This window comes from Phaenicophaeus curvirostris, chromosome 2, assembly GCF_032191515.1.
Source record: "Phaenicophaeus curvirostris isolate KB17595 chromosome 2, BPBGC_Pcur_1.0, whole genome shotgun sequence".
Taxonomy (NCBI): domain Eukaryota; kingdom Metazoa; phylum Chordata; class Aves; order Cuculiformes; family Cuculidae; genus Phaenicophaeus; species Phaenicophaeus curvirostris.
Window position 1 is genome coordinate 34,354,846 of NC_091393.1, and position 26,638 is coordinate 34,381,483.

At 44.5% G+C, this 26,638-nt stretch overlaps 1 protein-coding gene across 7 annotated transcripts in view; it reads left to right on the forward strand.

The window, feature by feature from the left end:
* LOC138717805 (PR domain zinc finger protein 1-like) overlaps positions 1-26,638 on the forward strand; it is a 99,853-nt gene that overhangs the window by 58,329 nt on the left and 14,886 nt on the right. For 2 of the 7 annotated variants that reach the window (XM_069851660.1, XM_069851656.1), the window contains exons 2-3: positions 18,940-19,188; positions 25,486-25,605. In XM_069851660.1, coding sequence (XP_069707761.1) covers positions 19,006-19,188; positions 25,486-25,605 — 303 coding nt within the window. In that variant the 5' untranslated portion in view covers positions 18,940-19,005. The other 5 variants (XM_069851654.1, XM_069851655.1, XM_069851653.1 and 2 more) reach the window with 5 other exon arrangements.

Here is a 26,638-nt window from a genome sequence, read left to right on the forward strand (position 1 = left end):
ATGCTAAGCGTAGCAGACTGTGTTTAAACAAGTTTGTGAACTGATGACAAAAATATCAAGCTGTTTGCCACTGAACTGGTATTGTCCAGCCATTGGTCTCTGTTATTTGACCTGAGTTTCAAAATATCAGTCACAGCATTGACACACATATGGTTGGCCTCACTGCAGCCCCTCGAGAGGCAAAGCAGACAGGCAGTTCCCAGTCGCGTGCACAGTTCAGACACCCGCATGTTCCTGTGATCATACATGACAGAGGCCAGAGATAAAGGAAATACACCTTTTGTGTCAGCGGGTGTTTTCCAGGAAGGCAGCCCTGTAAAGGAGGGAATGGGGAACACTGAACACCTTTGCTTACAGGTTTGCACAGCAAATCACATGCTGCCTTGTGGTGCTTTGTTGTGGAATGCGAGCCGTCAGCATCCTTACCTTTATTCACAATTATTTTCTATTAAACCCACATTTTTTCTGCAGAGGAATTATGTCGTGGGGGACTGTCAGTCCAGAACACTTACTGTGTTCTCTGATAAAGTGGCAACAACCAGTGGGGAATTATCTATTGCAGTTCCTGCTGCTACTGGCATGCAGTAGTCAAGTGCTGCATGGCTCATCGTTCAGAGATTCAATTAGCAGCAAAGATGCTCTGCTGGAAACATAGAGCAGTGCTTCAGCCACCAGCTGGCATCCATGCAGAGTGTACAGCCCAGCCTGCCCTGCTAGCAGCAGAAATAGGCAGCTTTATTTTTGCAGTTTTTCCTTGCGATTAAAAGAAAGTCTCCGTGATTGCTGAAGCTTTTCCTAAATTAAGGGGTTGTTGTATTATTAGCGTGGATGTTAACATCTTTACTTCAAAGACAGGGGGAAAGTGGCTGCCTAGCTTTCTTTAAATTGAATTAAAAACATGGGGTCCAGGAAGGAGATCACAAAAACATGTCTGAGCTTGTCAGCCTTTACGGGTTTGGGTGGAAAACTCCAGTTCTCACTTTCCACTGAGTAATACTGAGAGCTCATTATTTGTGTGGTTTTCAACCAGGCTATGAATTATGAATGATTTATTTAAGAAGTGATAAACTATGGGCCTGCCCTTCAGCTATGAGGAGGTCCCTACAGCTGAGGTGTTTTATATTGAGCAAGGAAATGGGCCTAAGCATCCAACCAATGTGGGAGCTAATTTTTTGTATTTTCAGTTGTATGTCAGCCAATACCCATCTCTTCAGTTGCTTTTCCTTAGCCCCTGGAATCTCCTCATACACGAGTCACAAGGAACTAGTTTTACTGAGAGATGAAAAATCACATGCTCTCATCTGGTGACATGAATTCAGCTGAACCAAAGTCAGACCCAGATTTATTTGCAAGTGATGATGGGATAAAGATACAGCCAGCACCAGTTCAGAAACTCTGCTTGAACCTTGCTTTGAGCAAGCATGTCAACAAATAGCTTCTAAACTGATCCACTTGAGTAGTTTGGTGTTGGTGGAACTGGGAGTTGTTCTGCAAAACTCTGCCCTGTAAACAGGGTTGGCACGCGTGCCAGACACATTTACATTTACTGTTGGTTTAAGGATCTCCACACTTTTATTCAGCTGGAAACTGAGTGGGTTGTTTGGTGGGTTTTTTCCCTCTGTAAGGTAAGGGAGGCAGAAGCTAACTTACAATATTATCTTCCTTTCACAAATTAGACGCTCTGGGAAGGTGCATGGGTTACTTGAGGTATAGACTAACCATCTCAGCTAATGTGTTGTGGTTATAGATCTTAAAGAGTTATTTGCAGAACCAAAGTACTTATGTAAAGAAGTGGTTTTTAAAATAACATAAGTCCACATGACAGCATATAAAAGTCAAATGACAGAGCAATTCATGGGTTATTGTTACAAACCTAACCTTTCAAATGAGCTCCTAAAATACTCTGTGGTTTGAGTTTCACTTAAGGAATTTACTTTTAAGCCACTTTCTCTGAGTTTAAATCTGTCTACAGAAAACTTCAAAAACTCTTTTTTTAGGGGAAAAAAAAAGAAAAATAACTTTTTTTTTTCCTGCAGTAAAGCAAATGCTTTTGAAACATATCACCCCATACCTGACTGGAATTACAAAAAAAAAAAAATTACCTTCAGAAATGGGACATCAGTTTTCTCCAACAGAACAAAAGCCACCGTGCCAACACTTAAAAATGCAACACATCAACTGCTCTTATAGCTCATACATTATTCTCTGCATCAAAGCTTGGGGGGGGAGGGTATAGAAAAAACAGAGAGTGAGAGAAGGAAAGAGTCAAGCTCTTCAGAGCCTCTAATGACGCGTGCCAAACACGTGGAAGGTAAATCCCCTAATTCAGTCTATTCTTTCAGCATTCCCTGGCGGCTGGCCAAGCTAAATATTTCTGCCGGATAAAAAATGCACCCTCATATGCGGCACTTTCTTAACAGGATGGGTCTCCAACTTTAGCGGAGAGGGCTTCTCTGGGGGAAAGCAAACATGTGTGTTCTCTTATCTATTTATTTATTTTATTAAAAAGGGGCTTTATGGGCTGTGATTGGATTAACTTAGTGAACCCTGGAGGAAGAGGAAAAACAAATTGGGAAGCTGGTTTAGCACCCCCACCTTTTTGTCATCTTCTTTTGGGATTTCCTGGCTGGCTGCCACCTTGAGCCTGTTGAATGTTCTTTAGATCAATCAATTAAAAAGGCTTTAATATTTGGGTGATTGGAACGCAACATATGGGCTGCTGGTGCGGATGTCATGTGGTGCGTGGAGTTAATTGCAATGATTAATAGAGGTGTTAGTTTCTTCAAGACTAATTGAAGAAAGAATATAATTGGAAGCATGGACAAACCATTCCTGTTGAATTTTTTTTAACATATTGTGTCTCTTGAACACTTCTACATGTTTATAAGCATGCAGATGGATTTTGGTTAAATTTCTTTGATGTAGTGATTTGCAAAATCAAAACTACTGTACACCCAAAAGTCAGATCTGTTTTTATGTAAATTAATTAATCTGAAAAAAATATTTCCATGTGTCTTGTCTGTTTCTGTAACCAGCACGTACACTGAATATCTGGTTACCTGTTTGTCTTTAGATCCTCACTAGACTTAAACCCAGTCTCACTGTTGTCTGTGGGGCTACAGCATTCATTCCATCCTCAGACACTGATCATGAGCCTCCAAAGGTCTGATAGGGCAGTCTTCTTTATACACAGTGTGTTGTGATAATTTATGCTCTTCTAGTTTCCTAGCACACTGCAAATGTGCTAAGTACTTCAGGGAAACAGCATCTCAGTTGTACTGCTCCACATCTTGTCAGCTTGACCATATATCAAGGGGATCCAGTTATCTATACACAGGATTGGCAAAAGCCTGGATTTGATAGCCGGAAAGAAATGTGAAGTAAGAGAAATCCAGAGGATTTCACTGAGATCGGATCTTTTAGCTTCTTCACTTTCGTTAAGAAAAATACATACTTTTTTCAGTAGTAGTAATCTGTGAATTTTTACCAAAATTGTTAAGCTATTGCAAAATACAAAAATAAAGCTATGAACTGGCTGCAGAGGACATCTGGCAGCAAGGAGAGGGTGCAAAGGATGTGTCTTCTTAAAGTCATCAGGCTGCACAGGGTAGTTTACAGGTTAGAAATGGGGAAACTGAGAAAACATGACAAGCATGGTCTGGCTGCCTGAGCACCGTGCGAGGAAGAGCAGTGTTGCGTCCTGCTTGCTGCTGGGCTGTGGTTACAAGTGCCATAGCAAACTTTCAGCTATAGATTTCTCATGACTGAAGATCATGGCTTAAGTAACTTGCAAATCTGCTAGAGGGCGAACAGTCACCTTTGGGAAAAGAAAATCGGGCAAGAAGGTAACAGATTATTGATCTAAAGGTAAGTCAGTTTGGATGTAGGGGAGACAAGCTACATTTTGAAGTGTGGTATTTTCACAACAGCCCTCTTCTTGGCTGCTTTTGGTAATAGAGGAAAAGCTTATGTGTAATTTTAATGTTCTGGAAGAAAGCTTTCTGCCCGAAAAGGATGTATATACTTTCTCTATTGTTTTCCTTTACACATGTGGTGGAGCTTCTGTATTTTGCATCTTTTTCAAAAGTCAGAAAGTTTATTATGCAGCCCAGAATAAACTGAACAGAGAAGTGATAGATAAGTTGGAGGGGGGGGAGGGGAAATTGTTGTTGGCTTAGAAAAAAAGGGTATAGGATGGTTTTAATATTTTAGAGTCTTCCCACACAGATTTCCAGTAATGCTTTGAAGGCAACTGTGCGTCTGCAAAGACTTTGAGCCTCCCCGGAAGATGTGGCCTGCCTTGTGTACAGATCTGAGCAAAGCGTTTGTAGAAAGGAAGTGGCTGTCCTGTACTAGGGGCTGAGAGGAAGGGAAGACATTAGGTCTGATTGCAAGCTTCCCTTACACCCTGTTGTCTGATTTGTGTGCATATAGTGCTAATAATTCTAGATGAGGGGTATGGCAGAACAGACTGCTGCAGATTAATCTTTAAAAAAATATTTTATTATTATGATTATTAGGTGATGAGATAAGTCATCTGAGGATCTGGTTTTATTACAGCAAACTACTGTAATTAGATAATCGCTTGTTTATTTTTTTAACCTTAACAATGATGAAAAATAGTAGCATCAGCATTTTTGCTGTTTCCATTTCCCCTTAGGATTTAGTATATGAAAAGGAGCACTTTACGTAAACTTGTTGGACCAGGAGCATCCTTTCTGTCTTTGTCAAACCTTGCCATGTATAATTAATACAATCCTAGTGCACTGGCTTGGGCCTCTGAAATAGGAATAGCAGGCCAAGGAAGTAGGATTTAAATCTATGCATGTGCTTAGTATGTGATTTGTGTATAATGCTAATATTCTCATTTTCTTTATACAAAAGAGAAAGTTCAATAATATCCCTCTAAAATTAATTGCAGGAAAACAATCTCTATCGTAAGCAGGGCTTGTAGCATTATCTGTTGCTAAGACAGATAGACCATTTTCATTAGAAAATGCCAGTTTTAGATGCTTATAAATCTACTAAATTCTAAATGTGTGGCTCAGTTGTTTCTTACGTTTTACTTCACTCAGGCTGTATTTTCCCCAAAATCTCTTCTGCCATTTCCAAGAACTTGGCTATGTCAAAAAATGTGTTGCTAACATTACTAGTGTGATGTCTTTTCTTTTGAAAAGCAATCTGCACCATGACAGCCCCCATTTTTTGGAGCAGAAGTCTGAGTGACAGGTTCAGTGGCCCAGAGAAGGACAGCATATGTGGGCAGGGGAGGGTGGTGGCTGTTGTCAGGGATGCTCAAATGCCATCTCCCTGCCAGGAGCACTTCCTACTTCCTAGATCTGCACATGTGCTTCACTTACACTGGGTCTCTGTCAGAGCAAGAGTGGGGACACACCAGTCCTGTCCCCACCTCCATCCCTGACTGTAACACCCAGGAGAATTGTTTTGGAGCTAGAAGCCAACCTAGGCAAATGGCAGAGCAGCCTGCCCAGGAGCTGTAGGAGGTTCACTTCAATGAGTGAATGCTGTCTGGTCTAGGAGTGAGCACCTGAACTGAGAGCAGAAGAGTCTATGTAGGTGCATGGTTACTGCAAACCATCCTGAGGCCAGAGAGTCATCACAAGGAGTTGTTTTTAAAAGCCTGTGGACAAGAGCTGAACCTGGAGAGGATTATGAAGGAGGAGAGAGAATGTGCCTGGAGATCACCAGTGTCAGAGAGGAGGGAAACTGAGAGTAAGGTTGGTACAAGATCGAGGGATTTATCTTTATGGGTTATTGTAGACGAAGACAAGCAAGCTCGGTGTTAAAAGCGGGTGGGATGTAAGCCAGCTCTGATCCAAAAGCTGCCTGACTGCATTAGCACGGTGCTAAGCCCAAGCTAATATATCCGGCTTCTCACCAGGGCTTATTAGCTTGGGCTCAGTGCCATACTAACATAAGTCACAGGACTTCCAGTTGGCTTGACACCATGTCTGCTCCATGTGTGAACTGCGCTCACCACTACATGCCTACAGAGGTGAAGCAGGAGATGCCTGGAGACTACACCATAGTGCTGTTCCAGCTATGGAGGCCAGGCAGGTTAATCAGTGAGAAGGGGCACATGAGGATGGAGACTGTCCCGTGTTCATGTAGATCAGGAAGGGGAAGAGATGCAGTGCAGGTGAAGAACCAAGAGGGACTGAAACTGGGTTGATGAGAAGACTTGGCACAAGGAGTCTGGGTGGGGGAGAAGAAAATGGGAGTGACTAGAAAGGGAAACTACAAGAGGGGTCAGGATGAACAAGGTGAGGACTTGCTGGGCAAGGAAACCAGAAGTTTTGAGGCAAAGTCTGGAAGATGGGCTGAGACAGGAAGAGAGGGGAGGGGGAACAAACTCAACATCAAACCCGGCACGAAAACAAGTTGCCTGATAGCAGTCATTCCCCAGCTTCCAGCATGTCAGCTGAAGATACCCACCAGAAGAAGTGTCCTATGCAATCTGCCAGCAGAAGTGTGCTATCCCTTCTAGTGCTTATGCTGACCTTGCCAAAATCAGCTGTGTGGTTGTTCTGAGCCAAGTCTGTCAGCTTTCCTGCAGAGGATTGCCTGTGGCAGGGCAGAATATCCCAGTTCTGCTGATGTGGGTGTCAGTGTAATGCCAGGTCATAGAATCTCAGTTTTTTTCTATTTGCAGTTTCAAAAAGCATCAAAAAACTGTTGAAGAACATTACTAAAATTGCAAACTCAAGTACTCTAGAGTTTAGGTTGTTTGCCTAACCCAAATTTGATCCTCTTATGCATTATGATACAGTCTTTAATTACTCATTTAATTACTGTTTTTTCTGCTGGTTACTTGCCTCATTCAGGCATCAGCCGAACTTGCTAGGGGAGATGAATTGGGGTGGTGTAATAAAATGTTATCTTTAAGACACCTCTTCTCCCCATCTTGTTTGCTGCAGTGTGAAGAAGTAAAACAGTCATGGTAGGAAGAAGTGTTGCTCTTCTTAGGGCAGGTGAGCTCTGCTCTGAGGAACCAAGTGTTATTTCTGCCCATGATTCTAAGTAAGATTCATGCCAGTTCACCTCAGCAAAGCCTTTTGCAGCTGGTTTTTAATTTTGACATCTTCTGGGTGCCTGATGTGAAGCCCTGCAAAACACTGCCATCACAGATACCAGAGGAGAAATGCTTTGAACATAGAAAGTAATACTCCATGTTGAGTAAATCAGCTGCTCTACATCCCACAATTAATATAAACTTTTAATGTTAACATCATTGTGCCTCCATGCCCCTTCTGCAAGCAAGAATAGCAGTAATACTTTCATCAGCATATGGGAGAGGTATTGTGAAAATCAGGTTAGTCATTATTTGATAATTGTGAGGCATTCATGGGCTGCTGTAAGTGGAAAAATACAAGACAAAATTGGTTTGTCTTCCATTTGAGCAGCGTGTGGTAAAAGTAAGATATTGGACCTTCCAAGGAGAAAGAAGAGAAAAATTCTGGGAAAATTGCTTTTCTAGTCAGTAGTCTTTTTTCTAAACACTGAACAAGGAAGAGATCTGGTAGAAAGAAAAAGATGGTGCGTCATATGCCAGGAGTGTAGAACTGAGTTTCTGTATGCAATTGTACACCTGGTATCTCCTACCATTTGAAAGAGTGCATGATTTTGCACCATAATAGTCTCCATTTACTGTCATTTTGGAGTGTTTTTCTCACTGCAAAACATGGCTTTTTATGTGAGACTATTGTCTTGAAAATCTGATGGTCTGCTGTAGGTTTTTACAGAACTTTGACTCAGCTTCAGGGAAGGAGGAATGAAGAAGCAGAAGAGTGAACTTCTGGAAGCCGAAACCCTCCTTTCCCTGCGTTTGAGCAATCTGCACTCTTGTGAAATCTTTTGAAATCTAATTTGCTGATGTCTTTCTGACCCCCCAAATTATTCTTGTGCAAATGTTGACACCCAGCAGAGATGAAATCATTGACTTATGAAAACATATCTAGCTTATCAGAAACTGTAGGATCCCAACAATACACTAGCACCACCAGCCTTTCTTTTTTTTTACGCAAAACAAGAACTTGATATGTTTTCCAGATGAATTAAGGCTGCGTGTGAATTTTCTATGTGGGCTGAACACATAGAAACCAAAGGATATTGGTTTCTCTACTGACCTCTTAAATCTGTTAGTCCTCAATTATTTGGGTTTTTTTTATTATTTTCCTGACACTAAATTTCCTTGATTTGATTGCTGAATGAAAGCGAACCAAAAACGGATAGACAAAATATCAGAAAAATTTTGAGGCTTTGGCCTCCTATATCATGCCATTAGACATCAGGCAGGGAAAAAAGAACAGTTATAATTCATTGATTTGTGGATGCCTGTAAAGCCATAAGAAACATTTAAACTTGATTATATATCTTAGAATTTTTACAGTGACTAGGTAAATCTGAAAAGAAAAATATGTTACTATGGATTTTGCTGTGCACAGGAGGAGGGATCTGCCCACTAATAAAGCAGTAAACACCCAGTATACCAATTGATCCAAACATGACAATTTTGAGTTCTGATGTGCAGACAGTGAGTTTTGGGTTTTCTGTTTTAAATTAAAGGTGTGGCTGCATGTTCATTATCCTTATGATAAAAGCAGTAAAAATAGGTGCAAAAGGGCTCTTGTGCAATTTTGTAATTTACCTTTATTTTAAACAGGCGTACACATCTTCATACATTATGACAATCAAAATTATCAGGCCACCAGGCAGAGAGGAGTTTGTTTTGTTAATTGCTCTTGTTAAGCCTAATTACAGAACGGGGTGGAGTGGATGCGAGGGGAGGGAGGAATCTGCTAGCGAGAGGAAATTCTAAAATCCTCAGAGCAGTTCCAGGCAGTGTGTGTTGGGGAGTGAGAGTGCGTATGTGATGTGCGTGTACGGGTGTGTGAGCGAGTGAGCTTGTGTGCATGTGTGTGTAAGAGTGTGAGAGTGAGTGACAGACCTTCCATATGGACTAAAAGCCTGAGATGCCTGAGCTGGAGGTGGGGAACCTGTGCTGTGTGGACACATGAAGGTACCACTGAACAAAGAAATGTGCTGTGTTTTGCTTTATGAGTTAACTCCTTTTTCTTGGGGGGCGGAGGACACGATGCGGATTACTTACTTTGCTGTTAATTTTCGAATTTTGTTTTGAGTGTTAGAATGATTTGCTGATGTGCCATGCCGTCCTTTGATATTATGGGGTTGTGGGCGCAAGATGTGTGTGTAGCTGTGGGTTGGTATCCTAAATCCCTTTCAACTATTTTCCTTCTTCCCAGCGATTGCAGTGGAGTGGAGTAGTGCTGCCCTATAAACTGTGTTATTTGTTTAGACTTTCCAATGGACAGTGTGTATCCAAAGAGCCCTACTGCCCTGCATTACTCCAGTTTGTTTGTGTGCCCCACATTATGCTGCTGGCAACTCTGTGCTTGACCTGCATTGTTAGCCCCCTCCGTTGCCTCAGGAGCCTCCGGGACAGAAGTTTCTGATAAAGCAGTTTTGAGCAAGCCAGACGCAAAGTAAATGATTATATAACAAACTTGTGCTCTTCTCTGGGGTATGTTACCTGACTTGTTTGCTGCCGAGATGGTTTTATTGTTTTTGGCTGCTGGGTGGAGGGAGGGGACTAGAACAGCGGAGGAGTCACGCTTTTGCTTTGCGTAATTATAATGTACGCTTTTAATAAAACCTTTTAGTGCTGTGAATTAAATCGCATTGCAATCCTGCACAAGAAGAAAAATGCTGCTGCTGTGGTAGCTGACAGCTGAGTGGTTAGACGGCCAGCATGGGTCTGAGGCTCAGAAGCCTTTTCTTGGCTGGCTGGAGATACTGCTGGGTAAATGTGTTTACTTTTTCCTTCGTATTTATACTAGTTAATGTGTCGCACTAGATAAATCTACTTCCTGAGTCCGTCTTTCAGCTTGCTCTCTTCCCTCCCAATTGACAAATGGTTTGAGTTTGACACCATTTTATCAGTTGAGCCCCTGCTGGGTGCTGCATGCGTCCTTGTTTCTGCTTTATCGTGAAAAGTGAATTATCTGCAATATTTTGTTACCATCTAACTAGCAGTTGGCAGGCTTTCCTATATGAACTGATTTAGATTTCAGCAAGGGAAGACTGTTGTCTTTCTCTGCAAAGCCCTGTTGTTGCTCTCTAGGAAAACAAAAGATCCCGGAGCTTTCTGCACCGCAATCTGCTGCTGTCCCACTTTCAAGGAGGTGTTTTGTTTGTTGCGGCAGCTTCCTATCTTAAAATGATAAATTGAGCGGACATGTGCACAGTTTTAAACCTCTGTCTCCAGGGCTTTGTGTTCACTTAGGATAAAATGCATTATTTTGTGGTAGGCTCTGGTGTGATTTAAACTAGGTTTAAACATTACAGAGCAAAAGGGAAAGCATCAACATCTTTAGCAGTGGTAGTTTGATGAGGAATAGCTGTCAGGAGAAGAACTCTACTTACTTACCTCAAATGGGTTGCAAATGCATTAGGGATTCATTAATATTAATAGTAGAATAGACATTTCCTGCATTCGTTTGACATCTTCCACGTTCTTTTTTTCTTTTTTTTCTCTCTTTTTTTTTTTTTTTAAGAGCAACTTGGAGTTCAGTTTTAACACTTATTCAAGTTAATACAGGGATGATAAGCTAAAGTTAAACACAAGGAGACCCCTGAGTGTGTGGGGTCGGTCTCCAGGAGTCCTGGAATTTGGTGCTGTGCTTTAGAGGAGGATTGGGGTAAACTCTTGGGTGAAGCTATCAGGGCATTTTGCAAAATGGATCTGCTAGGTACGATTGTAACAAGAAGAAATTGTTGTCAGAAGAAATTGTTCTATGAGGGTGACAGGAAGGTCACTATCAAAACGGCATGTAAAGGTTAAAACCTACATAGGTTTCTAAAGTGGGCATAGTAGTGGCTTGTTCACATGTTCAGAGGTGAAAAAAAAAAACAAGAAGCCACTCTTCAGTCTCCAAATGTTTTGTGAGGTTGGCTGAACAGATCAGTTTGAAAAATAAAAAGATACAAGGTAATTTTTACATCTTATAATTCCTATGATGCACATTTTCATGCTTCTGCTCTGTAATCAGCAGGCTTCCGAGCTTTCTTCAAAAAAAAAAAAAAGGAAATTTGAGAAAAACACCAAATATCTTTGAGACGTAAAATAAAACCAAGAATATTGTCAGCACCATGAGAGAACATGAAACAGTGATGACTGTTTTTCAGTGTCCCCAACAGGACAGCACAGTTTCACCCACTGAGCCCTTTAACTAGGAGAACTCGTTGTAGCAAAGTGAAGCAGGGACTTGCTTTTTATAGAAAACACAGCTAAGAGTCCCAGTCTGTAAAATGTCAAAAGAAAAAAAACAAGCTCCCACAGAACACCTAGTCTGTTGAGGCTAGTGATACAGCAGCTAAAAACGCAGAAGTGCACACGTGTTTGGCAGCTCTTACTGATAGGGCAATTTAAATTGTCGGTGTGCGTCTGCTCTACTTGTTGAGCCTAATGAAGAGTACAGTTTAATCACTGGTGTGCCAAATTGAGCATGATTAGCTGTTATTGCAGATTAGTGCATTGTCTGGGGCTCCAGAATTATTGATCCGGGTGCTGTGCTCTGGTGTTTTCTGTGCCCTCTATCGTAACCTCTTCTTAATGCTTAGGGGGGCGAAGCAGGAAAGGAGAGTAGGAGGGAAGAAGTCCAGATGGGAAGAAAACAGGTCCTGAAAAGACCACATAGGAACTAGGTCAGGTACTCTGGAGATTAAAGAAGCATGCTTCATCCCTGGACGCAGGAGGCAGGGACAAGTAGCATACAATTACAAGGAATTAGAACGGCAACAAGTAGTGCAGATTTATCAGCTTTAATTGTCTATTGTCAGGACAGAGCCCTTCTTGTAGATCAGGCATTGCCAATACTTTAATACCTCTAATGGACTCTCTATTGTGGAATTATCTCTCCTAAGGACAATGTCTTCCTTGAAACTAGTTGTTTGGGGGGGGGCAAGAGGAGAAAAAAAAAAAAGTAGCTGCAGCCCTCGGGTTTTTTTTCCTCTCTGGTTTGTCACATTCTGCAGGAAGCAGCTGAGAGCCCAGTGTTGCTCTTCTGTCAGCAGCGCTATTCCTTCAGGGGAACTGATAGATACCTATTGAACATTAACCCCCTTTGCTCCACCTTCCCCAACAAGCTCCTCCAGAAACAATAGCTGGTTGATAAAGAGCAGATAAGCAAGGACACCCGGCTTAAGAATCTCTCTGCTATCTTTATTTTAAAAGCTTTCCTGGGTTTTGCAAAGTAAACATTACAACATTTAAAGAAGGATAAGGTGTCAACTATTTAATGAGAAGTTGTGTTTAATAGCAGAGGAATTCTTCCCTCCCCCAGTCAACACACAGGTATGAAAAGACTGTTATTTCACCACCGTGGGCTAGGAAAGGTGGAGAAATGACAACTGTACTTACAGAAGCTTAAAAAGTGGTCCCTCAGCCTGCCGCAGCCAGATTCCCTAATCAGCTCTAAACATACAGTCAGTATTTTGAATCCTTTGGTCCTAGATGCACGGTAGTTGCATTGCTAGATCTGTGATAATCTATGGGTAAATATTTTCATTTCCACCATATGTGCTTTTTCATGGTGAGTAGCTGTTGTTTTTGTTAATCTGTTTCAAAATGGGTCCGTGGCCAGTTCTTTGAGAAAAGTGGCATGGTTCCACCCATAGATCTCACCTTCCTTCTGCTGTGTTCCACAAGACTGGGGAGCCTGGAGAGTATCTGAAATGAAAACTAAATTGTGCTGAAAACAGAGTCCAGAGTTTCACCAAGGTTCCCATCACTATGATTTACCAGCACATTGAGGAGAGAGTACCCCAAGAAGTGTCATGATTGAGAAGATGGGAAGAGACATGAAAGTTGAATTAATGCAATTAATTCTGAGATGGCTTTGTTATTTTAGATTGTTGTGAGCTTGTTGCAGGGCTCATGTCTTTGAAACATTCACAGGAGTGAGCCTTTTAATATATGTATGCTATCCTTTCTCCATAATCATCTGGAGATCAGCCTATTTTAAAGGAAAATTTCCCAAACCACATGCTTTTTTCAGTCCTCTGTCACCAGTGAAGTTTGAAGGTGGTTGGAATGGGTTGGCCTGTTTTCATTCATTTTTCCTCAGACCCAGTTGCTATGCACAGAATATTCAGAAGTCTGTGTTTGGGATGTGGAAGGTTGATTTTTGTGGTCAGGTTTTCTTGTCCAATATAAACTTGGGTTGGTAGAAACATGCAGAAACAATACAAGCATCATTGTTTGGGCTCCTGGCTATCATCCCTACCTTTCCCAAGGCCACCATTGCTCAGAACTGTGATGGGAAGGCTGATGGTAACCAAGAGGGGAACATCTGTGGTCTTTGCTGTGAGGCATCTCCCTTCTCACAAGGGACAAGGAGATGGCTCCTTACATTTAGTCCAGCTCCTGAAGTCTGCTGCCTTTTCACACAATGAAAAGTGTTGCAGTGACAAAGCCTCTGCTACTGCTATCTTTTCAGTACCCTCACCCCAGATTGTTTCGTGGGAAACGAGCGAGTTGCCTTCAGGAAAGCAAAGTCCAGCTTCTCACAGTGACTCCTTGCACTGCTGATAGCAGGCCCAGACAGCCTTGGCTCCTTCTTCTCAAACTTGAGCCTCAACAAGAGGAAATGGCTGAAGCATAGTTCTCTCTTCTGTTTGCTGCAAAAATGTTTTTTCCCATTGGAGGATGGTTGCTTTGGCTTATAAGTCATCTAGGCAGTATTTTAATAAGGCCTAGCTGGAAACAAAAAGGGATATGGTATTTTAGTTTGACTTCTTTTTTTTTTCTCTTTTTAAGGAATATTTCTTGAGAGGATAAGACAACATTGAAATTGAAAGAGCTGTTAAGGCTTGTGCTAGACAGTAGCTGAGAGTGCAGCCAAAAGCTGTGCTCTTGGTATTGCACAGCTGAGACAAAAATTAACATAAAGGCATTTGGAAGTGCTACAAGGCAATGACCAGGGTGCTCTGTAATTTAAGGCAGTCCCTGAAAGCTGCCTGTGATAATTCAAAAGCCTCCTGGCTACAACATACACCACCCCAAATGCCCTTGCAAAAATCCTGATGCAGATAGAAGTGCCATTTTAATTTCTCTCCTTATAGGCAATACCATGCTGAAGTAGTCTAGGGCATACAGAGCCTCTGAGATTGTATCGGAAGCCTATAGGCTGTGCTTTGCAAAGGTCAGGCTGGTCTGTGAGAAGGTAGCTTTAACTTTTCCTGTTGCACAGTCACGAGAGTGTGCTGGGTCTCTTGAATCTGACGGCAACAACGTTTTCAGAATTGTGACCCCAAAACATGAGTATATCTCATCAGAACTTGAAAGCAAGTTCTTCTTTTGAGTTGGATTTCTCAGCTGGCTTTTAAAAGATGTGCAGTCGTACAACTACATCATGTACCTTCTCCACACAATGACCACAACTGGTCCCCAAATGTTTGCCAGCACAAGGATGCCTACATGCAGGAAGTGGGAAAGGGGGGTGGGTCTGGTAGTTACTCTTGATGTGGTCAATCTGCCACTGACCTTGTTTGGGCAAGGGGAAGGGGAGGATGTGAAAATGAGACTCTGCTTTAATCTCCGGTGTGCATTTTATCTCCCCTCCAACTTTCTAAAGAAGTTTCATCTATTAGAGCCAGGTCCACTCCCTCCTTCTTCCCCTTACAATTGCCACACTCGAAGGCGCAGGGAGAACAGCAGCAGCAGCAGCTGAGGCCGAGTCGCACAGGCTTGTTGTTGAGCCGAAGTGGTGATAGCATCAAAGGAAATGGATGGGGATTTCTGAGATCAGATCTGTTAGGGCCATTCATGATTTGTTGCCAGGCTGAAAGCTGCTGCAGAGAGAGCTGCCTGAGAAATGCTGATTAATACGGTAATTGAGGTTTTCTGTGAGCGAGAAGGAAAAAATGAAAATATGACTAAAAATGTTCTTTTTGAAATGAACAACATTTGAGATTGCACATTCCAGACAATAGCAGCTACTGGTAAGAAAGATTTCTATAAAAGAGCAGAAAACTGCCGGTTGAACAGGGCATCTTTTTATGTTTCTCTATTAAGGAGGAAGGTCAGAAGGTCACTCTATATATATTTCTTTAATGGCAGAGTTTCCTTTGTGATTTTTACTTTAGTACACATTCTTAACAATTTGTTTCTGTCTCTTCTTTCTTGATAAACTTTGCTTTATTCCAGATCAGGCACCATTAGGCTAGACCTGCATGCCACTGAAATGCCTTCTCCTGTGCTACAGTAGTTCTGGGCTCAGCTTCACTGAGACACCTGGAGCTAATTTCAGAATAGCCTCGGAGTGTGCCAAGGACTTACTTCAAGTCCACAGGCTTCACAGGCTGTACTTACCTCCCCAGGCTCTGGGGAGAGCACTGACCTGGGACACTGGCATCCTCCTGTTGTCCTGACAAATATTTCACTTCATCTGATCTGATCTAATCTCTGCTTCCTCTTCTTCTCCAGTGCAAAAGCTTTCTCAGTTCCTTGAAAGGCAGATTTGCTTTTCTCCTCTTCTTCACATTAAGAAGATCAGCCCCTGAAGGAAACACACCAACCCTTTTTTCTTGCCCTTCCTCCCCCCTTTTATTTCTAGCTAACAGGGAAGTGAAAAGCTCTGAAACAGCTGCCTCTCGGAGTGAGACTATTTTTTGGTAAAATAATCACCTTCGGTATGACTACATTGTTTTTCTGTTCTGTGTGGTGTGACTCAGCATCGGTTAATTAACCCAATCAAGTAGGCCGGATTTCTCTCCTTTAATGAATGGTTCTTCCTACTTCAGAGCCTTCCTAGACCTCATTTTGGATGTGGCTCGGTTTTAGCAGGTATATCCAATTACATTTGTATCCTTCAGCTCAGTACTCGGGCCACCTCTCTTGTGGAATTACGCCGCGGTGGAAGTTAAGCCAGGACACTCACTTGCAAGCAGTTGCCCTACTTCTCTCTGTGGCCACAAGCCCCCGTGTGCTGGCGCATAGAGAAGGTCTTTACACAGATATACTATTCTCAGCATCTCAGACCGAAAATGGCAAGCAATTCTTTCCACGTGTCATTTTATCAGAGGAGGAGGAGGAGCAGGTTAAGGGAAAGGGATGTCTGTACACCCATCAGAGAGAGAGTCAGGCACCCAATTGCATAAAATGTCCTTTTTTTCTTCTTCTTTCACTCTTTGTTTCTGTGAAGGAAAGTACATAGCAACCAGATCGCCCCAAAATACAAGTGCACGTGTGTTCAAAAGAAGAATGTGAAACTAGCTGCCATGTAAAGTGCCGGGAAAGCGGTGAGCAATGCGCTCGCAGATATGCGAGAAGAAGGAAAAGTAGTAGAGTTGCCTCACAGCGAAGCAGTTAGTGTTCGCACTGGGCCGTCGATGGCTATAAATGGAATTGTGCATCGCTGTTCCTCCGAGTGCGAGGACGCCTCGCTGAAGAGACAGGACCACTGAAGGAAGTAAGGCATCTGGTTGTTTCGTAATGAGAAGCAGGAATGCTCTTAATAATAAACAAACAGGACATTGTATGCCATCATCACAGGATGTCCTTCCTTCAGCCAGCACGCTGACTTGGATCGGAGGGAAAAAAAATCGGGTGCAGGGTCCAGTAATTGCTATCAGCAGCCCTCCTCCCATCACCAGCGTGCACCCGGATGGCCGCTCACATATTGTTCTGCGCAAGATCGGTGCTCGTTTTCTTATCCCGCTGCGGAAGAGGCATCGGGTTTGGACACTGCCTGCTCCTGCGAGCTTCCCGGCTGTTACTCGGGGAGATTTTGTTTAAACAAGAAAACGGGAATGCTTTTCCTAATGCCTTTTACGAGCATCCCTTAGAAAGAAGTTCTGGAAAGGGGTTTTCCCCTGTGTCATATGCCCGCACATCAATTCGAACTCTGAAACTGCCAAATCGGTACTGAGGTTTGGGAGCAAGCGCTTTAAATCGGGGTTCAATCGGTGCTCTGGAGCCTCGTAGTAATTGTAGCTGTTAATTGAGTAACGCCCTAGCTAACCGGACCGAGGGAGCTCGAAGGCGAGTTCTCGCTGGACCCGCGGAGGTTCAAAGAACACGAAAACCCGGTCGAGTGAAGCGCCAACCGCCTTCTCGCGCGGTGCCGGGGCCGGGGCAGAGGTGGCACCGCCGAGGAGCGGCGGCTAATTAGGAGCCGGGTAATTGGGGTGTGTCGGGGCCGGGTGCGCGGGGCGGCCCCGCCCCCCGGGCCGGGCGGGCGCTGGGGCAGGCGGCCCCCCAGCGTCTCCCCGGGGGAAGCGCAGGGAGCGCGGCGGCACCTGTCTGACAGCGGGGGGAGGAGCGGGAGGGCCGGGAAGGAGGGAAGGAGGGAGGTGTGAGTCAGTCTCCCGGGGACCCAGCGGCTGGAAGGGAGGAGAGATGTTTACTCTGCCGTAGAGATGAGCTCGGTTGGCCGCCGGCGGGGGGCTTCGCTGTGGGAACGCGCGCGGATTCTGCCCCGGTAAGGAGCGCGGCGCCTGCCCCCCCCCCCCCCCCCCCCGCCCCATCCCCGCCTCCCCGGCTCCTTCTTCTCGCCTTCTCCGGCCGCGCGGCTCCCGCAGGACGGAGCAAAAGTTTCCTCGTCGGCTCTCCCGGCTCCCCCGATCACCATTAACCCCTTCGCTCCGCCGCTCGACCGCCCTCCCCCCCCTCCCCCCCCCCCAGTCTCCGGCACGAGTGTCGCTGTTCGCCCCCCTCGAGGATGGGGACGGGGCTGGTGCCGCCACCCCCGGGCTCTCCTGGAGCCAACCTCGCCGCTGCCTCCAGCCTCCTGCTCCTCCAGCCTCCCTCCTGCTCCTCCAGCCTCCGCCTTTCGGGTTTGGGATGGTTTTTTTTGGTTTTGGATTTTTTTTTTTTCTTTTTCCCGGAGGAGGAGTGTGAATTTCACGGTAGCCGCGCATCCGAAAAGGAAAAGTGAAGGGATTTTACGCCGGGTTCGAACGTCATTCCCGGCTCCAGGTGTAGGCGCGGATTTCGGTCCTTGATGAACTTTATGGGAAGAGCCCGACCTGGTACCTGTTTGGTGATAGGTCTGATAACAGCGCTTCTGTTCTGAATAGGCGGAGGGGCTGAAGGACTCGCAGGAATTGTCCTGCGAGCCGCCTATGCGGTGATTTGAGCTAGTAATTCTCAGAGGTACCGTCAAAACCAAAAAGAAAAACCCCACTTTTAGAAATTTTATTTCCTTGTTTATCCTGCTCCTCACCTTTTTCAGCCCCCGGGAGCGCGTTGCGGGGCGCTGCGCGGGGCTGCAGGGATGCTGGCAGGATGTCAGCTCTCTCAGCCTTCCATGCCAGAGGATAAGGGGACGTCAGGAGGAGGCGGGGGGGCCAGGTTGTTTTGAAAGTTGTTTGTGTTGAAAGCCGGTGGGAAAGTTCAGGCTTCCCCATTTGGAAGAGGCAAGGCTGGGTTCCGCTCTTCCAACATGCGCTTTCCATTTTTAGCTTCATTCAGACGCAGACAGCAGCTCCTTTCCTCTTCCTCTCCTTGTTTGTGACACTTTTCTGAGGCAGCTTTTCCACAGGAGACTTAAGTGGTCTCGCAGCCATGACCCCATGCTTTCTTCAGCACGGAATATTTTTTTCTCTCTAAGGCATTAGGGAAAGGGTCTGAAAAAAGGTAACGTGGTTGTCAACATAGGGATTTTTTTTCCTCTTTGTTTTTGTTCTCTCCTTATTATTAGCGAGGCGTGTGTTTTAAGGCACTGCTTCAGTCAGAGCAGCTTCGTTTACACTGCTTTTTGGCTATTACTCAACTGTACCAACTATCCTGCATATGCTTTTAAAGTGTCACAGACTACTGTATTAGTCACGCTGTCTCAACGGAAACCACAACACTGAAGGACAATGAGGATTAAAGGCTGTTTTCTTATTTTCCAGGCTGCTACACAGTGTAGCTCGGACGCTGTGAGTTTTAAGAATCTGGTGAAAGGGAGAGAGTGGACAATGAAAATGGACATGGAGGATGCTGACATGACTCTGTGGACAGAAGCCGATTTTGAAGAGAAGTGCACGTACATTGTAAACGATCACCCGTTGGATCCCAGTGCCGACGGAGGCACCCTAACTCAGGCAGAGGCTTCCTTGCCAAGGAACTTGACTTTCAAATACGCATCTAACTGCAAAGAGGTAAGCGGCAATGCTCTGGGGAAGGTTGGAGTCAGACAAGCCAAATCACAGCGCTTTGGAAAGTGTGTGCTCACCCCAGCTTCCATTCTTTAACACATACACGCACACTCCACCAATAACAAATGCTGCCTGCTGGCTTTTATGAGGGGACCCTAATAAGTCTTTGAAGAAACTGTAAGCTGGTCATCTGTCATGTAATATTTACACTGGAAATAGCAGCCAGCCTATCCTTAAACTGGTTCTATACCAATTCATAAACAGTTAAACTTTCAGACAATTTGAACAGCATCTGAATAAGCATATTTAAACTGTGGACTAGTTCTGTGCCAATTTCTAAAGACTGCTGTTTGCCAGGACCATTCATTGCCTCTGGCTCAGAGATTAAAGTGCCTCAGTTGTCCAATAAATAGCTTTAAAAAAAGTGGAGGGGGGAAAAAAAAAACCCAAATTCCTGGAAATGCATTTAATTATTTCTTTTTGTTTTCCCTTTGGTTATGAAATTGCTTTATTCTTTTTGTAAGCATACTGTATTCCTAGCTTCCTAAATTCTTAAAAATTCTAGCGTATCAGTTAAGGAAGCGTAGGTAGAACTGTAGCAAGCTTGACAGAATAGTGGCTGTTAGCTTAGATTAACTTTTGTTTATCTGGGACAGTATCTTCAATGGTAGCTGGCCGTTCGAGACTGTCCTATCCTTGTCCCTGGAGTGGGTACATTCTTTGTTGTTGTTTCAGAAGGGCTGGAAAGAAATGAGCCTGGATGAGCAATTTGGTTTTGTGTTTACTCCTTCGTATAGAGTAGCTATTATAGCTAGGTGTGATGTTCGGCAGGGTAATAACCCTAGGGACAACCCTTCATTTCTCCTTGTGCTGAGACTTGTGGTATAGCAGCTATTACCTGTGCTTCTACTTTGGCTAAACACACTGACCACAGAGCTGAAAAGAAGAAGTACACTCATCCATGCCTATCAAATATTTCCTTCCAAAGTAGTTACTTGTTTAATCCTGCATGCAAGAATAGGGCCGGACCCCCAGCTGGAGGGTATCGGCACCATGGAAATTAGTTGGCAGTGCCTAATATAGTGTCTGGTAGGTTTAGTAAGAGGTTAAAGCTAAATTTTCCTGTAAAATTTCCCTTCTCTTCCCATATGTCCTGCCCTGCCCTGCAGAACTTTGTCAGAGAATGAACGTGCTCCAGGAGAAAGCATGAAACCTTGTTTTGTGTTACTGCGTTGTAAGATAGGTCTTAGTTTGTCAGGGCAGGTGGGGAGATAAAGCTGCGACTCCGCTGTGTGGTGCGGAAGGATTTCTTGGTTGAAGGATGAAGTTGCAGTGTGACAGCTTGGGCAGAACCTCGGCAGCCGGCTGGCTGGTGACTGATCGGCTGCTCAGGCTGTTTTGCTCTCTCTCTGCCCCTGTTCAGTCCTGCTGCCACAGCAGCAGATGTCTGAGGAGCTTTCAAAATTCCCAGCGCTGTGTTTGGAAACATCAAGGTGTAATTTCCTTATGCGACGGCTCAGGTCAGTGAATCAGGGTAGGAGGATTGCTGCCGTCTCTGTGTAAGAGCTGTGGGGAGAGAGAAGTTGTTGAAAGATTCCTGGTTCTTCCTTGTAAAATGTGACCCGTGCAGCTCCCTGCTAGTGGGAGTCTGAATATAGGACATCCTCCTTTTGTTCTCCAGAGTTCCCCCTAGTCTTTTATTTGCACTGAATAGCACCTACCCCAAGGACCAATAGGAACTTCCGAACCCTGACTATTTCTAAGGTACCTTTGAAAGAAGGGGCCTATCTGAACCTTTTTATTTCCCCCCCCGAGCTTCTGTGAAAGCTACCCTCCTGCGAATGTAAGGACAGGTCACTCCTTTGCTGTTTGTCGGCAGGGTGAAACAGTTGCAAATAGCATAATCCATTTGGGTTCTAGCAACTTCTGACGCCAAACACTCTTTTTTTCCCACCTACCTTTGAAGTTTTATTTTGTTCAGTGGGGTCAGGATTGAGTGTGTGTTGCTCTTGCACATCAGTGTTTGTGCGGTCAGCAAGGGAGTCTGATTCTCATTTTGACCTCATGGAAAACCACTGGAGTCCTGACAGCTTTGTAGATGGATTTTTTTTTCACTTGCGAAAGGATGAGGCAAGACTTCAGGGGATGCGTGCGTGCATGTTTGCCAGTGGGTTTCAGATGTGAGCTGTCTTCATTGTTAACTTTGGGGAGAGCTGTGGCTTCATCTCGTTAGGAATTTTAAATGCTGAGTCAGTTTATTGACAAAAACATGTATGATATATCACTTGTGAAATGCTAACACTGTCATGATTAGATCATTAAATCCTAGTGCTGTCATGATTAGTGTTATACTTCCACTTGGAAAAGGAAAAGTACCATATGCCTGCGTAAGAGGGAGGAAGCACAACCGCTGTTGTCTGGGGAGGGTTGCTTTTTGTGTTTCTTTTCCTTGCATGCGAGTAGCTCCTCTTTAAAGCTTTATTGAATTTGCAAGGGAGCCCGTGACACGTCATACCCTTGTTTATTCCTGGATCTTGATTGGGGATTTTTCTGAAGGACGCATTTTTCATTATGAGTTCACAGTATGTGTCAGCATTTTAAAAAATGAATTACTACTGCTCGTAACGTTTTAGGCTGATAGTTTTACATGAAGTCATTTATTTATTCCTATGTGTGATTTATTTATCCTTTCCTCCAGTTTTAGCAATTGACAAAAATATGATGAAACGCAGTGCCAAAATCGTGCTCTAGAAGGCCATATGTGAACGATCTTTTTCATCCAGAGGTTTAAAAACATTTTTTTTTCCAAAACGTTTTTCTCCTTTTAGTCTCAGTGCTTAAAGCGTGAAGAGCCCTTCTTGATGTAAAGAGCCAGTTACTCTGCTGTCTTGACTATTACTAGTGCCTCATCCTGGTCTGGGAGCTTGACAGGGAGAAACATCTCAGCTAAGCCATTACTTGTTGCATTTCTCTGATAAGGCTGTTTCTTAGAGGTAGACCTTGAATCAGTGATTTTGATGGAAGCAGTGATTTTGATGGAAGCAGTGATTTTTGAACTGTTCTTAAGTGTGCCTGGCCAAACTTGGATACCTGCTTCTCCCCTATTGCTTTTATATTTTTTTTTCTTTTAAATATGATCACCGAGGAAGCAGGCTGACAGCATTTTATTTCATGACATCTCTTTTAGAAAACTAGTGCTGGGCAAACTGGTAAAATTTATGTGGGCTTATGTAACCATGGAACTAGTAGATTAAGGAAAAAAACAAAACAAAACAAAAACCAACCGTAAATCAGTGTTATTCCAGGACACGTGTTTGCATTGGGAGAACAGTGTTATTTCACTGATGCCAAAAAGAGTTAGTTTGTTCAGCGGTGGGGGGTTTGTTTTGGGTTTTTTGGGTTTTTTGGGGGGGGTTGTTTGTTTTTTTGGTTTGTTTGGTTTTTTTTAACGGTCCCACTGCAAAATATCGCCCTGTGGCAGCACTCGCGGGGCGGTTGCTCCCTCTCGCCTGCCGGAGCCGCGGGGGCGCGGGCCCTTCCGGAGCCCCTCGCGGCGGTTCTGGGCTGCGGGCGGCGGCGGTTCCCGAGCGGCGCCGAGCGGGGCGGCGTTAGGACCCTGGTCAGTTCCCGGGCGGCCGCCCCGGGCCGCGTCCCCGCGGGGCGCGCAGCGCTCGGTGCGGGGGACGCGCCGGGGAGAGCGGCTTGCGGGAGCGCTGGAGGACGGGGCAGCGCGGGGAAAAGAGAGACGGGGAGCCCCGAGCGAGGAGGGTCGCGCAGGAGGCGGCGCGGCGCGCCTCCGCGGCGTGACTCGTGTTTGCGGAGAGCGGCTCGGGTCGCGCCGCGCGGTGGTTCCCCCGCCGCGGGGCCGGCCCGGCGGGGCTCGGCGGAGCTGCCGGGGACACCTGGCGGACGCGAGTCTGAAGTGCCGCTCCGCCGCGGCTCTCCGCCTCCCTCCCGGCGCTTGGATGCGCGGGTCGCTTCGCTGTTTTCGCCTGCGAACCCTCTCGCTCTCGGGGCTCGGGGGCTCCCGCGGCCGGGCCGTGCTGCCCCCCCGTTGTCCCGGAGGGTCCCCCCCGCCGCGAGGATTGGGGACCAGAGACCCACCCCCCGCTTAAAAACCGTCGGGATCCCTTTAGTCCGGTTTAGCAAAACTTCAGCTCTTGGCACACGCGGACGTGCGGAACATCCTCTGCGGAAATAACCTTCGGATGGGGACGGGGTGAGAAATCGTCTCTGTGTTCCGCCGCGCCAGGGGAGAAGCGAGCGCTGTGTGTGAAGGGGATATCAGAAAAGTATCTGCTGTGTCAGAGCCACGAGTTCAGGGAGTGTTTCAAGTTGACTAGTTCGAGGAGCGATTTCTAGAGATTCTGAGAATTTCATTAAAGTCATTTTAATTAAGGCCTGGCTATCTTAAAACAATTCAAAAACCGAAGCTTCCGTGCAGTAAAACTGTAGCTTAGTTGTGAACTTTTCCTGAGAGGGCAGATGGATGTAAATGAAGATATATGGGGAAGATGAGAAGAACATCTGCCTTTTTCAGCTCTCTATGAGAAATGTACAAGCAAGACAAAAATAAAACTGAGCCACTGAGCTTGTTTCAGCTTGCGGTAGGGGTAGGAAAATTTCTGGAAGTCCCTTTTCTCTCTTTCTTCAGTCCAGATGCACAGATCAATGGAGCATTTAACTACCTCTGCTGTTGACATTTAATTTTTTGTTGTTGTTGTGTGCTGAAACACATGTTGAAACACAGACAAGTGCACACAGCTACCAGATACACCCAGCAATCTGTTTCCGTGTGGATTACCAGCTTGATTCCATGACGGTTATTTGTCCACTTTATTTTGGCATTTACTGTGAAATTGCACTAGATGTTACTTGTTTACTGGGATTTTTAATCTTGAGCAATATGCAGGCAAGTTTTTCTGTCTGTGTCGCTCTCTCACGCCAAGGGTAATACAACAGAAGAAAAGGTAGCATGCGAAAATCACAAGTCTTAGCTAATTTGTGAAGTCCAAGGTTTTTGCTGTCCTTTGCTGCAAAGGACTGTTGCTAAGAAATGCTCCCTGAAGTGAGCTATCTGCAGGGTCTGAGGAGTGCTAATCTCCTTTGGTAAGGACGATGATTCCTTACAGGAGACAGACAGCAGTAATCCCAACTCTCAGTGTTAGCCAACCACTTCTACTATTCCTGTCTTGTTCTGAAATCCCATCGAGCAAAAAGATAAGGCAAGGTGTGTGAAAGGGATATGATCAATACATTTTGCTGTGAAAGTCTGTTTATAATACCAAATGAATAGGCTTTTTAACCCTCTTTTTTTCCACTGAGCAGCAGGATCAGTCTTGCAAAGGCTCGTGGGGGTTGGTTTACAAAATTGTTGGTTTTCTAACATTGTTTGACTGCATTAAATGTAAAAAGATTGGTGAGGAACAGAGAGAGACAAAACCAATAAGTCAGCAGTGTTTTGCAAAGGGTTACTCTAAGGCACGTTCTTCTGAATAGTGATGAATTGCTTCCTGATTTGTGGTCAGTGACTTTTTTTGGTATAATTACTGTCAAGAAGGAAGCTGAACAACTAGAATACATTTCTTAGACCTAGCACAGTGGAGCATTTTCATCAAAACCCTTAAGCCTTTCTGACCAAACCCACTTGACATATGTTACCGGAACTGCTGCCTTCTTTTTATAAAAGAGGGTGATCTGTGAGTACACGTCCCAAAGCCATTTCATGTTGTTTTGTATGTCACTGTATGCTGGTGAGAAAATTGTAGGTCGTCTTTTTTTTTTTTTTCTCCTTTTAGCTTTCAGGATGGGTATAGAGCAAGGAATGTGGGGGTGGAGGGAGGTTTCGTTTTGATCTGGAGGAGCAGTCATTCCAGTTCCTAACTTATTAGAAAAGCGAACTCTGTAGCAGTGAAGTGATTGATGGCTATTGAATATTTTTGTTTGCTAGAACTAGACTTTTGGAGGTTGGCTTTGATAGGAGAAATAACTTCTAAAGTTATCTGGCAGTCTGCACATTTCGCTGAGTGTTTCTTCTTGTAAATGTATTTCAACAAAACACATTTTTCAGGTGGTGTTCGTCTTTGGCTTCCGTATGTCTTGGTAAGATGCTAGTACCTAACAATACTAGTCATATCACATCCAACACAGTTGTTAATTTATTTCTGTTTTGCTGACCTGTCACTAAAAATTTCTTGCATCTGTTGCTTTACCATGTGAAGTTCAGGGGATCGGGGAGAGGAAGAAAGACTTTTCGATTTCTGCTGGCGACGGACTCATCCTGTGCTGCTCTTCTTGTAGGTCACTGGAGTTATAAGCAAAGAGTACATCCCAAAAGGAACGCGCTTTGGACCCCTGGTAGGAGAGATCTATACCAGCGATACGGTTCCCAAGAATGCAAACAGAAAATACTTTTGGCGGGTAAGCAGGAAAAAACAGCACCATGTTGTTGCAGTAAGCAGATCGCTAAATGAGTACAGCTGAAAAGCTGGGTCACTTCCTGCTGCAGATTTCTGTGAATGCAGGGGGCAACTTCTGTACGCTGCCAGGCATGAACAGAATCAGTGGGGTGGACTAAGCCAAGTAAAAGCCTGGCTGTCTTGGATGTAGGGACTGTGTGGGTGGAGAGAGCAGGGGAGATGTATGGCCCTTCCTGGCTCTGTCTTCCTAAACAGATCAATGTGTAAAGAAATAGTTCTGCTGCTTGCTGTAGGAGCAGGTTGTTTTGCATTTCTTCACAGTGGAAAGTCATTCTTCTTCGTGCAAATATCAGGTATCTTGGATTTTTCCAGCTGTGAAAGTATTGCATCGTCTTTTACTCTGGAATTATGGTAAATTTTGTGACATTTTTTCTTGTAGTTTTGAATGCAACTGCTATACCACAGCAGTGGCAGACTTCAGCATATAGCATTCAAGTCATAAGCTTTTCTAGTCTGCTTTAGAAAGTGTTAAAAGAGCAGTCCAGAGATCTTAGTGAAGAGAAAAATCCATTAATGCCAGACAAACACTAGAGGTGATGCCTAATTTGTACTTTTAATATAAGCTGGAAGGGAGCACCAGCCAATTTGTTTTGGCTTGGGGAATCTGTGCTGAGGAATATGCTTCCAGTTTATCAGCTGACATAATCCTCAGTCTCCTTTACAGACACATTATTAATTATTAGAGAACATTTCTTCAGCCTCATCTCCTTCCATGGATTTGTTTTGCTGCCTTCTAGCCATTTAGGTTGTGTCTAAATCAGTGGATTTGGGAGTACATCCAAGCCTCTGTGCCCAGGTGCCTGCCTGCCTTACCAATATCCCAACCTCATATCCAGGTGAAACCCGGGGCAAGCACCAGCTTTCTCCACACCTCTTTCTTCCTACCTAATTGCATAATTTCGTTTTTCTCAGATTGTCTTCGTGTGATGTAATATAGCATTGCACAGGCAGTTATTTGCCTGAGTATTTTTACA